This window comes from Nerophis lumbriciformis, linkage group LG03 (assembly GCF_033978685.3).
Source record: "Nerophis lumbriciformis linkage group LG03, RoL_Nlum_v2.1, whole genome shotgun sequence".
NCBI lineage: Eukaryota > Metazoa > Chordata > Actinopteri > Syngnathiformes > Syngnathidae > Nerophis > Nerophis lumbriciformis.
This window is the reverse complement of record NC_084550.2, coordinates 914,336-926,889: the sequence shown is the minus strand read 5'-3', so window position 1 is coordinate 926,889 and position 12,554 is coordinate 914,336. Positions and strand designations below refer to the sequence as shown.

At 34.6% G+C, this 12,554-nt stretch overlaps 1 protein-coding gene across 1 annotated transcript in view; it reads left to right on the top strand.

Annotated features, from left to right (window-relative positions):
- Window positions 1-12,554, top strand: part of fras1 (Fraser extracellular matrix complex subunit 1) — a 383,712-nt gene that overhangs the window by 225,104 nt on the left and 146,054 nt on the right. Inside the window, exons 22-23 of the mRNA XM_072912400.1 lie at window positions 1,082-1,228; window positions 1,308-1,448. Of these exons, the coding sequence (XP_072768501.1) occupies window positions 1,082-1,228; window positions 1,308-1,448 (288 nt within the window). The remainder of the gene's footprint in view (window positions 1-1,081; window positions 1,229-1,307; window positions 1,449-12,554) is intronic.

The following is a 12,554-nucleotide window of genomic DNA, read 5'->3' as shown; positions in this document are numbered from 1 at the left end:
AATTTGTTGACATCGTTAGCATAATTTGTTGACAATGTTAGCGTAGTTTATTTGTTGACAATGTTAGCATAATTTGTTGACATCGTTAGCATAATTTGTTGACAATGTTAGCGTAGTTTATTTGTTGACAATGTTAGCATAATTTGTTGACATCGTTAGCATAATTTGTTGACAATGTTAGCATAGTTTATTTGTTGACAATGTTAGCATAGTTTGTTTGTTGACAATGTTAGCATAGTTTATTTGTTGACAAGGTTAGCATAGTTTATTTGTTGACAATGTTAGCATAGTTTATTTGTTGACATCGTTAGCATAGTTTATTTGTTGACAATGTTAGCATAGTTTATTTGTTGACAATGTTAGCATAGTTTATTTGTTGACATCGTTAGCATAATTTGTTGACAATGTTAGCATAGTTTATTTGTTGACAATGTTAGCATAGTTTATTTGTTGACAATGTTAGCATAGTTTATTTGTTGACAATGTTAACATAGTTTATTTGTTGACAATGTTAGCATGGTTTATTTGTTGACAATGTTAGCATAGTTTATTTGTTGACAATGTTAGCATAGTTTGTTTGTTGACAAGGTTAGCATAGTTTGTTTGTTGACAATGTTAGCATAGTTTGTTTTTTTACAATGTTAGCATAGTTTATTTGTTGACAATGTTAGCATAGTTTATTTGTTGACATCGTTAGCATAGTTTATTTGTTGACAATGTTAGCATAGTTTATTTGTTGACAATGTTAGCATAGTTTATTTGTTGACAATGTTAGCATAGTTTATTTGTTGACAAGGTTAGCATAGTTTATTTGTTGACATCGTTAGCATAGTTTATTTGTTGACAATGTTAGCATAGTTTGTTTGTTGACAATGTTAGCATAGTTTGTTTGTTGACAATGTTAGCATAGTTTGTTTGTTGACAATGTTAGCATAGTTTATTTGTTGACATCGTTAGCATAGTTTATTTGTTGACAATGTTAGCATAGTTTATTTGTTGACAATGTTAGCATAGTTTATTTGTTGACAATGCTGGAATAATTTATTTATTGACGTTGTTGTGTTGTTGTTGTTGTTGTCAGCGTGCGATCATCAGTGCCTGAGGTGTGACACGGGGGGAGCGTGTACGTCATGCCGTGACCCCGCCAAAGTGCTACAGTTTGGGGAGTGCCAGTACGACACGTGTGCCCAGCAGTACTTCCTCAACGCCACCACGCGCGCCTGCACAGGTGTGTCGCTGTCGCCATGGCAACGCATCATCGACGTGCGCAACCTTTGTCAATCTCAGTGTTGTGTTGTTTGTGTCAGAGTGCGACTGGAGCTGCAACGCCTGCACGGGTCCTCGGCCCACCGACTGCTCGCAGTGCATGGAAGGACATGTGCTGCACCACGGGGTCTGCACCCAAAAGTGTCCGCCGGGGTGGTACCAGGACGGGGACACCTGCCTGGGTCGGTCCACCAATCACACCACTTTCACTTACACTCAAATGCCAACAGTTAGCACTTCAAGTCACCAAAATATGAGCCAATTAGCTGAAAAAGCTAGCATGCTAACACTACTATGCTAACAATAAAATGCTTATAGTTGGCATTAATGGAATACCGAAAACATGTATACATTTAGCTAGCACGTCAAGTAACAAAAATATGAGCAAATTAGCTGAAAAAGCTAGCATGCTAACACTACTATGCTAACACGCTAACAATAAAAATGCTTATATATGGCATTAATGGAATACCGAAAACATGTATACATTTAGCTAGCACGTCAAGTAACAAAAATATGAGCAAATTAGCTGAAAAGGCTAGCATGCTAACACGACTATGCTAACACGCTAACAATAAAAATGCTTATATATGGCATTAATGGAATACCGAAAACATGTTTACATTTAGCTAGCACGTCAAGTAACAAAAATATGAGCAAATTAGCTGAAAAAGCTAGCATGCTAACACTACTATGCTAACACGCTAACAATAAAATGCTTATAGTTGGCATTAATGGAATACCGAAAACATGTATACATTTAGCTAGCACGTCAAGTAACAAAAATATGAGCAAATTAGCTGAAAAAGCTAGCATGCTAACACTACTATGCTAACACGCTAACAATAAAAATGCTTATACATGGCATTAATGGAATACCGAAAACATGTATACATTTAGCTAGCACGTCAAGTAACAAAAATATGAGCAAATTAGCTGAAAAAGCTAGCATGCTAACACTACTATGCTAACACGCTAACAATAAAAATGCTTATATATGGCATTAATGGAATACCGAAAACATGTATACATTTAGCTAGCACGTCAAGTAACAAAAATATGAGCAAATTAGCTGAAAAAGCTAGCATGCTAACACTACTATGCTAACACGCTAACAATAAAAATGCTTATATATGGCATTAATGGAATACCGAAAACATGTATACATTTAGCTAGCACGTCAAGTAACAAAAATATGAGCAAATTAGCTGAAAAAGCTAGCATGCTAACACTACTATGCTAACACGCTAACAATAAAAATGCTTATATATGGCATTAATGGAATACCGAAAACATGTATACATTTAGCTAGCACGTCAAGTAACAAAAATATGAGCAAATTAGCTGAAAAAGCTAGCATGCTAACACTACTATGCTAACACGCTAACAATAAAATGCTTATAGTTGGCATTAATGGAATACCGAAAACATGTATACATTTAGCTAGCACGTCAAGTAACAAAAATATGAGCAAATTAGCTGAAAAAGCTAGCATGCTAACACTACTATGCTAACACGCTAACAATAAAATGCTTATAGTTGGCATTAATGGAATACCGAAAACATGTATACATTTAGCTAGCACGTCAAGTAACAAAAATATGAGCAAATTAGCTGAAAAAGCTAGCATGCTAACACTACTATGCTAACACGCTAACAATAAAAATGCTTTTATATGGCATTAATGGAATACCGAAAACATGTATACATTTAGCTAGCACGTCAAGTAACAAAAATATGAGCAAATTAGCTGAAAAAGCTAGCATGCTAACACTACTATGCTAACACGCTAACAATAAAAAAGCTTATATATGGCATTAATGGAATACCGAAAACATGTATACATTTAGCTAGCACGTCAAGTAACAGAAATATGAGCAAATTAGCTGAAAAAGCTAGCATGCTAACACTACTATGCTAACACGCTAACAATAAAATGCTTATAGTTGGCATTAATGGAATACCGAAAACATGTATACATTTAGCTAGCACGTCAAGTAACAAAAATATGAGCAAATTAGCTGAAAAAGCTAGCATGCTAACACTACTATGCTAACACGCTAACAATAAAATGCTTATAGTTGGCATTAATGGAATACCGAAAACATGTATACATTTAGCTAGCACGTCAAGTAACAAAAATATGAGCAAATTAGCTGAAAAAGCTAGCATGCTAACACTACTATGCTAACACGCTAACAATAAAAATGCTTTTATATGGCATTAATGGAATACCGAAAACATGTATACATTTAGCTAGCACGTCAAGTAACAAAAATATGAGCAAATTAGCTGAAAAAGCTAGCATGCTAACACTACTATGCTAACACGCTAACAATAAAAATGCTTATATATGGCATTGATGGAATACCGAAAACATGTATACATTTAGCTAGCACGTCAAGTAACAAAAATATGAGCAAATTAGCTGAAAAAGCTAGCATGCTAACACTACTATGCTAACACGCTAACAATAAAATGCTTATAGTTGGCATTAATGGAATACCGAAAACATGTATACATTTAGCTAGCACGTCAAGTAACAAAAATATGAGCAAATTGGCTGAAAAAGCTAGCAGGCTAACACTACTATGCTAACACGCTAACAATAAAATGCTTATAGTTGGCATTAATGGAATACCGAAAACATGTATACATTTAGCTAGCACGTCAAGTAACAAAAATATGAGCAAATTAGCTGAAAAAGCTAGCATGCTAACACTACTATGCTAACACGCTAACAATAAAATGCTTATAGTTGGCATTAATGGAATACCAAAACATGTATACATTTAGCAGGTGAATACCTGATAAATTAGCTAAAAAAAAAGTTAACATGCTAACATTAGCGTGCTAAAATTGTAGCTAAAAAGTAGAATCAAAGTATATTGCTCTGCGAAGTATACCTGAAAAAAAAAGGTGTTAACAATATTTGCACGTTAATGTTAGCATGCTGACATACTAACTGTAGCAAAAATATTATTCTGCAATCTTTACCTAAAGAAAAATTGTTAAAAATGTTAGGATGCTATCGTTAGCATTTCTAAAATACTAATTGTAGCAAAAAAGTTATTCTGCAATGTTTACCTAAAAAAAGTGGAAAAAAATGTTAGCATGCTATTGTTAGCGTGCTAAAATACCAATTGTAGCAAAAAAGTTACTCTGCGATGTTTACCTTGAAAGAATGTGTTAAAAATGTTAGCATGCTATTGTTAGCCTACATCAAGTACCACAATGACACTGGTGTTTACCTATTCCATTTGCTAGAAGAAGAAAAAAAAGCTACCATTCTAAAGTTAGCATGCTAACAGCTGTTTACTTACAAAAATGTTTTAAAATGTTAGCATGCTAAAATACTAACTGGAGCAAACAAGTTACTCTCCGATGTTTACCTACAAAAAATGTGTTTTAAAATGTTAGCATGCTGTCGGTAGCATGCTAAAATATTAACAGTAGCAAAAAAGTTACTCTGCGATGTTCACCGTTAAAAAAATGTTAGCATGCTATCATTAGCATGCTGAAATACTAACTGTAACAAAAAAGTTATTCTGCGATGTTTACCTAAAAAAAAAAATGTTAGCATGCTATCATTAGCATGCTAAAATACTAATTGTAGCAAAAAAGTTACTCTGCGATGTTTACCTTGAAAGAATGTGTTAAAAGTGTTAGCATGCTATTGTTAGCATACATCAAGTACCACAATGACACTGGTGTTTACCTATTCCATTTGCTAGAAGAAGAAAAAAAAGCTACCATTCTAAAGTTAGCATGCTAACAGGTAGCATTTGTCAATTAGCATTTTTGCAGTATATCTTCAAAAACAGTTACCCCGTCAATAGATGATCTTTGAATAGGGTTTTTTTAGTAGGTCCTCAAAAACAGCACTACTCTCGTATAGAAGATCTTTGAGTCGTCTTTTTTGTAGGAAGGTATTCAAAGCAGAAGAGTGCTCCTGTCACATCAATGATCTTTGACAAGCATTTTTGTAGTCGATCCTCAAAAACAGCTTCCGTTTCAATAGATGATCTTTGAATAATGTTTTTTTTGGTTGGTTCTCCAAAAAAAAAAAAAAAAAGTCAATATTGTCATATCCAGGATCTTTGAGTCGTGTTTTTGAGTGTCGTCCTTAAAAACAGTGGAGCACTCCTGTCATATAGAGGATCTTTGACAAGCATTTTTGAAGACGATCCTCAAAAACAGCTTCACCTTAATAGATGATCTTTTAATATTTTTTATTTAGTTGGTCCTTCAAAAAAGCAGATCATTATTGTCGTATCCAGGATCTTTGAGTCGTGTTTTTTGAAGTATTGTCCTATAAACAGTGGAGCACTCCTCTCATATAGAGGATCTTTGACAAGCATTTTTACAGTCGATCCTTTAAAATAGTTTCCCCGTCATTAGATGATCTTTGAATAGTGTTTTTTAGTAGGTCCTCAAAAACAGCACTACTCTCGTATAGAAGATCTTTGAGTCGTGTTTTTTTGTAGGAAGGTATTCAAAGCAGAAGAGTGCTCCTGTCACATCAATGATCTTTGACAAGCATTTTTGTAGTCGATCCTCAAAAACAGCTTCCGTTTCAATAGATGATCTTTGAATAGTGTTTTTTTTTTGGTTGGTTCTCCCAAAAAAAAAAAACGTCAATATTGTCATATCCAGGATCTTTGAGTCGTGTTTTTGAGTGTTGTCCTTAAAAACAGTGGAGCACTCCTGTCATATAGAGGATCTTTGACAAGCATTTTTGAAGACGATCCTCAAAAACATGATGATCTTTTAATATTTTTTATTTAGTTGGTCCTTAAAAAAAGCAGATCATTATTGTCGTATCCAGGATCTTTGAGTCGTGTTTTTTGAAGTATTGTCCTATAAACAGTGGAGCACTCCTCTCATATAGAGGATCTTTGACAAGCATTTTTACAGTCGATCCTTTAAAATAGTTTCCCCGTCATTAGATGATCTTTGAATAGTGTTTTTTTAGTAGGTCCTCAAAAACAGCACTACTCTCGTATAGAAGATCTTTGAGTCGTGTTTTTTTGTAGGAAGGTATTCAAAGTAGAAGAGTGCTCCTGTCACATCAATGATCTTTGAAAAGCATTTTTGTAGTCGATCCTCAAAAACAGCTTCCGTTTCAATAGATGATCTTTGAATAGTGTTTTTTTTTGGTTGGTTCTCCAAAAAAAAAAAAAAACGTCAATATTGTCATATCCAGGATCTTTGAGTCGTGTTTTTGAGTGTTGTCCTTAAAAACAGTGGAGCACTCCTGTCATATAGAGGATCTTTGACAAGCATTTTTGAAGACGATCCTCAAAAACAGCTTCACCTTAATAGATGATCTTTTAATATTTTTTATTTAGTTCGTCCTTAAAAAAAGCAGATCATTATTGTCGTATCCAGGATCTTTGAGTCGTGTTTTTTGAAGTATTGTCCTGTAAACAGTGGAGCACTCCTCTCATATAGAGGATCTTTGACAAGCATTTTTACAGTCGATCCTTTAAAATAGTTTCCCCGTCATTAGATGATCTTTGAATAGTGTTTTTTTAGTAGGTCCTCAAAAACAGCACTACTCTCGTATAGAAGATCTTTGAGTCGTCTTTTTTGTAGGAAGGTATTCAAAGCAGAGGAGTGCTCCTGTCACATCAATGATCTTTGACAAGCATTTTTGTAGTCGATCCTCAAAAACAGCTTCCGTTTCAATAGATGATCTTTGAATAATGTTTTTTTTGGTTGGTTCTCCAAAAAAAAAAAAAACGTCAATATTGTCATATCCAGGATCTTTGAGTCGTGTTTTTGAGTGTTGTCCTTAAAAACAGTGGAGCACTCCTGTCATATAGAGGATCTTTGACAAGCATTTTTGAAGGCGATCCTCAAAAACATGATGATCTTTTAATATTTTTTATTTAGTTGGTCCTTAAAAAAAGCAGATCATTATTGTCGTATGCAGGATCTTTGAGTCGTGTTTTTTGAAGTATTGTCCTATAAACAGTGGAGCACTCCTCTCATATAGAGGATCTTTGACAAGCATTTTTACAGTCGATCCTTTAAAATAGTTCCCCCGTCATTAGATGATCTTTGAATAGTGTTTTTTAGTAGGTCCTCAAAAACATCACTACTCTCGTATAGAAGATCTTTGAGTCGTCTTTTTTGTAGGAAGGTATTCAAAGCAGAAGAGTGCTCCTGTCACATCAATGATCTTTGACAAGCATTTTTGTAGTCGATCCTCAAAAACAGCTTCCGTTTCAATAGATGATCTTTGAATAGTGTTTTTTTTTGGTTGGTTCTCCAAAAAAAAAAAAAACCTCAATATTGTCATATCCAGGATCTTTGAGTTGTGTTTTTGAGTGTTGTCCTTAAAAACAGTGGAGCACTCCTGTCATATAGAGGATCTTTGACAAGCATTTTTGAAGACGATCCTCAAAAACATGATAATCTTTTAATATTTTTTATTTAGTTGGTCCTTAAAAAAAGCAGATCATTATTGTCGTATCCAGGATCTTTGAGTCGTGTTTTTTGAAGTATTGTCCTGAAAAACAGTGGAGCACTCCTCTCATATAGAGGATCTTTGACAAGCATTTTTACAGTCGATCTTTTAAAATAGTTTCCCCGTCATTAGATGATCTTTGAATAGTGTTTTTTAGTAGGTCCTAAAAAACAGCACTACTCTCGTATAGAAGATCTTTGAGTCGTCTTTTTTGTAGGAAGGTATTCAAAGCAGAAGAGTGCTCCTGTCACATCAATGATCTTTGACAAGCATTTTTGTAGTCGATCCTCAAAAACAGCTTCCGTTTCAATAGATGATCTTTGAATAGGGTTTTTTTTGGTTGGTTCTCCAAAAAAAAAAAAAACATCAATATTGTCATATCCAGGATCTTTGAGTCGTGTTTTTGAGTGTCGTCCTTAAAAACAGTGGAGCACTCCTGTCATATAGAGGATCTTTGACAAGCATTTTTGAAGACGATCCTCAAAAACAGCTTCACCTTAATAGATGATCTTTTAATATTTTTTATTTAGTTGGTCCTTAAAAAAAAGCAGATCATTATTGTCGTATCCAGGATCTTTGAGTCGTGTTTTTTGAAGTATTGTCCTATAAACAGTGGAGCACTCCTCTCATATAGAGGATCTTTGACAAGCATTTTTACAGTCGATCCTTTAAAATAGTTTCCCCGTCATTAGATGATCTTTGAATAGTGTTTTTTTAGTAGGTCCTCAAAAACAGCACTACTCTCGTATAGAAGATCTTTGAGTCGTGATTTTTGTAGGAAGGTATTCAAAGCAGAGGAGTGCTCCTGTCACATCAATGATCTTTGACAAGCATTTTTGTAGTCGATCCTCAAAAACAGCTTCCGTTTCAATAGATGATCTTTGAATAGTGTTTTTTTTTTGGTTGGTTCTCCAAAAAAAAAAAAAACATCAATATTGTCATATCCAGGATCTTTGAGTCGTGTTTTTGAGTGTCGTCCTTAAAAACAGTGGAGCACTCCTGTCATATAGAGGATCTTTGACAAGCATTTTTGAAGACGATCCTCAAAAACATGATGATCTTTTAATATTTTTTATTTAGTTGGTCCTTAAAAAAAGCAGATCATTATTGTCGTATGCAGGATCTTTGAGTCGTGTTTTTTGAAGTATTGTCCTATAAACAGTGGAGCACTCCTCTCATATAGAGGATCTTTGACAAGCATTTTTACAGTCGATCCTTTAAAATAGTTTCCCCGTCATTAGATGATCTTTGAATAGTGTTTTTTTAGTAGGTCCTCAAAAACAGCACTACTCTCGTATAGAAGATCTTTGAGTCGTGATTTTTGTAGGAAGGTATTCAAAGCAGAGGAGTGCTCCTGTCACATCTATGATCTTTGACAAGCATTTTTGTAGTCGATCCTCAAAAACAGCTTCCGTTTCAATAGATGATCTTTGCATAGTGTTTTTTTTGGTTGGTTCTCCAAAAAAACAAAACGTCAATATTGTCATATCCAGGATCTTTGAGTCGTGTTTTTGAGTGTCGTCCTTAAAAACAGTGGAGCACTCCTGTCATATAGAGGATCTTTGACAAGCATTTTTGAAGACGATCCTCAAAAACAGCTTCACCATTTTTTATTTAGTTGGTCCTTAAAAAAAGCAGATCATTATTGTCGTATCCAGGATCTTTGAGTCGTGTTTTTTGAAGTATTGTCCTATAAACAGTGGAGCACTCCTCTCATTTAGAGGATCTTTGACAAGCATTTTTACAGTCGATCCTTTAAAATAGTTTCCCCGTCAATAGATGATCTTTGAATAGTGTTTTTTAGTAGGTCCTCAAAAACAGCACTACTCTTGTATAGAAGATCTTTGAGTCGTGTTTTTTGTAGGAAGGTATTCAAAGCAGAAGAGTGCTCCTGTCACATCAATGATCTTTGACAAGCATTTTTGTAGTCGATCCTCAAAAACAGCTTCCGTTTCAATAGATGATCTTTGAATAATGTTTTTTTTGGTTGGTTCTCCAAAAAAAAAAAAAAATGTCAATATTGTCATATCCAGGATCTTTGAATCGTGTTTTTGAGTGTTGTCCTTAAAAACAGTGGAGCACTCCTGTCATATAGAGGATCTTTGACAAGCATTTTTGAAGACGATCCTCAAAAACAGCTTCACTTTAATAGATGATCTTTTAATATTTTTTATTCAGTTGGTCCTTAAAAAAAGCCGATCAATATTGTCGTATCCAGGATCTTTGAGTCGTGTTTTTTGAAGTATTGTCCTATAAACAGTGGAGCACTCCTCTCATATAGAGGATCTTTGACAAGCATTTTTACAGTCGATCCTTTAAAATAGTTTCCCCGTCATTAGATGATCTTTGAATAGTGTTTTTTTAGTAGGTCCTCAAAAACAGCACTACTCTCGTATAGAAGATCTTTGAGTCGTGTTTTTTTGTAGGAAGGTATTCAAAGCAGAGGAGTGCTCCTGTCACATCAATGATCTTTGACAAGCATTTTTGTAGTCGATCCTCAAAAACAGCTTCCGTTTCAATAGATGATCTTTGAATAGTGTTTTTTTTTGGTTGGTTCTCCAAAAAAAAAAAAACGTCAATATTGTCATATCCAGGATCTTTGAGTCGTGTTTTTGAGTGTTGTCCTTAAAAACAGTGGAGCACTCCTGTCATATAGAGGATCTTTGACAAGCATTTTTGAAGGAGATCCTCAAAAACAGCTTCACCTTAATAGATGATCTTTTAATATTTTTTATTTAGTTGGTCCTTAAAAAAAGCAGATCATTATTGTCGTATGCAGGATCTTTGAGTCGTGTTTTTTGAAGTATTGTCCTATAAACAGTGGAGCACTCCTCTCATATAGATGATCTTTGACAAGCATTTTTACAGTCGATCCTTTAAAATAGTTTCCCCGTCATTAGATGATCTTTGAATAGTGTTTTTTTAGTAGGTCCTCAAAAACAGCACTACTCTCGTATAGAAGATCTTTGAGTCGTCTTTTTTGTAGGAAGGTATTCAAAGCAGAAGAGTGCTCCTGTCACATCAATGATCTTTGACAAGCATTTTTGCAGTCGATCCTCAAAAACAGCTTCCGTTTCAATAGATGATCTTTGAATAGTGTTTTTTTTTGGTTGGTTCTCCAAAAACAAAAAAAAACGTCTATATTGTCATATCTAGGATCTTTGAGTCGTGTTTTTGAGTGTTGTCCTTAAAAACAGTGGAGCACTCCTGTCATATAGAGGATCTTTGACAAGCATTTTTGAAGACGATCCTCAAAAACATGATGATCTTTTAATATTTTTTATTTAGTTGGTCTTTAAAAAAAGCAGATCATTATTGTCGTATCCAGGATCTTTGAGTCGTGTTTTTTGAAGTATAGTCCTATAAACAGTGGAGCACTCCTCTCATATAGAGGATCTTTGACAAGCATTTTTACAGTCGATCCTTTAAAATAGTTTCCCCGTCATTAGATGATCTTTGAATAGTGTTTTTTTAGTGGGTCCTCAAAAACAGCACTACTCTCGTATAGAAGATCTTTGAGTCTTGTTTTTTTGTAGGAAGGTATTCAAAGCAGAGGAGTGCTCCTGTCACATCAATGATCTTTGACAAGCATTTTTGTAGTCGATCCTCAAAAACAGCTTCCGTTTCAATAGATGATCTTTGAATAGTGTTTTTTTTGGTTGGTTCTCCAAAAAAAAAAAAACGTCAATATTGTCATATCCAGGATCTTTGAGTCGTGTTTTTGAGTGTTGTCCTTAAAAACAGTGGAGCACTCCTGTCATATAGAGGATCTTTGACAAGCATTTTTGAAGACGATCCTCAAAAACATGATGATCTTTTAATATTTTTTATTTAGTTGGTCTTTAAAAAAAGCAGATCATTATTGTCGTATCCAGGATCTTTGAGTCGTGTTTTTTGAAGTATAGTCCTATAAACAGTGGAGCACTCCTCTCATATAGAGGATCTTTGACAAGCATTTTTACAGTCGATCCTTTAAAATAGTTTCCCCGTCATTAGATGATCTTTGAATAGTGTTTTTTTAGTGGGTCCTCAAAAACAGCACTACTCTCGTATAGAAGATCTTTGAGTCTTGTTTTTTTGTAGGAAGGTATTCAAAGCAGAGGAGTGCTCCTGTCACATCAATGATCTTTGACAAGCATTTTTGTAGTCGATCCTCAAAAACAGCTTCCGTTTCAATAGATGATCTTTGAATAGTGTTTTTTTTGGTTGGTTCTCCAAAAAAAAAAAAACGTCAATATTGTCATATCCAGGATCTTTGAGTCGTGTTTTTGAGTGTTGTCCTTAAAAACAGTGGAGCACTCCTGTCATATAGAGGATCTTTGACAAGCATTTTTGAAGACGATCCTCAAAAACAGCTTCACCATTTTTTATTTAGTTGGTCCTTAAAAAAAGCAGATCATTATTGTCGTATCCAGGATCTTTGAGTCGTGTTTTTTGAAGTATTGTCCTGTAAAACAGTGGAGCACTCCTCTCATATAGAGGATCTTTGACAAGCATTTTTACAGTCGATCCTTTAAAATAGTTTCCCCGTCATTAGATGATCTTTGAATAGTGTTTTTTTTTAGCAGGTCCTCAAAAACAGCACTACTCTCGTATAGAAGATCTTTGAGTCGTGATTTTTGTAGGAAGGTATTCAAAGCAGAGGAGTGCTCCTGTCACATCGATGATCTTTGACAAGCATTTTTGTAGTCGATCCTCAAAAACAGCTTCCGTTTCAATAGATGATCTTTGAATAGTGTTTTTTTTGGTTGGTTCTCCAAAAAAAAAAAAAAACTTCAATATTGTCATATCCAGGATCTTTGAGTCGTGTTTT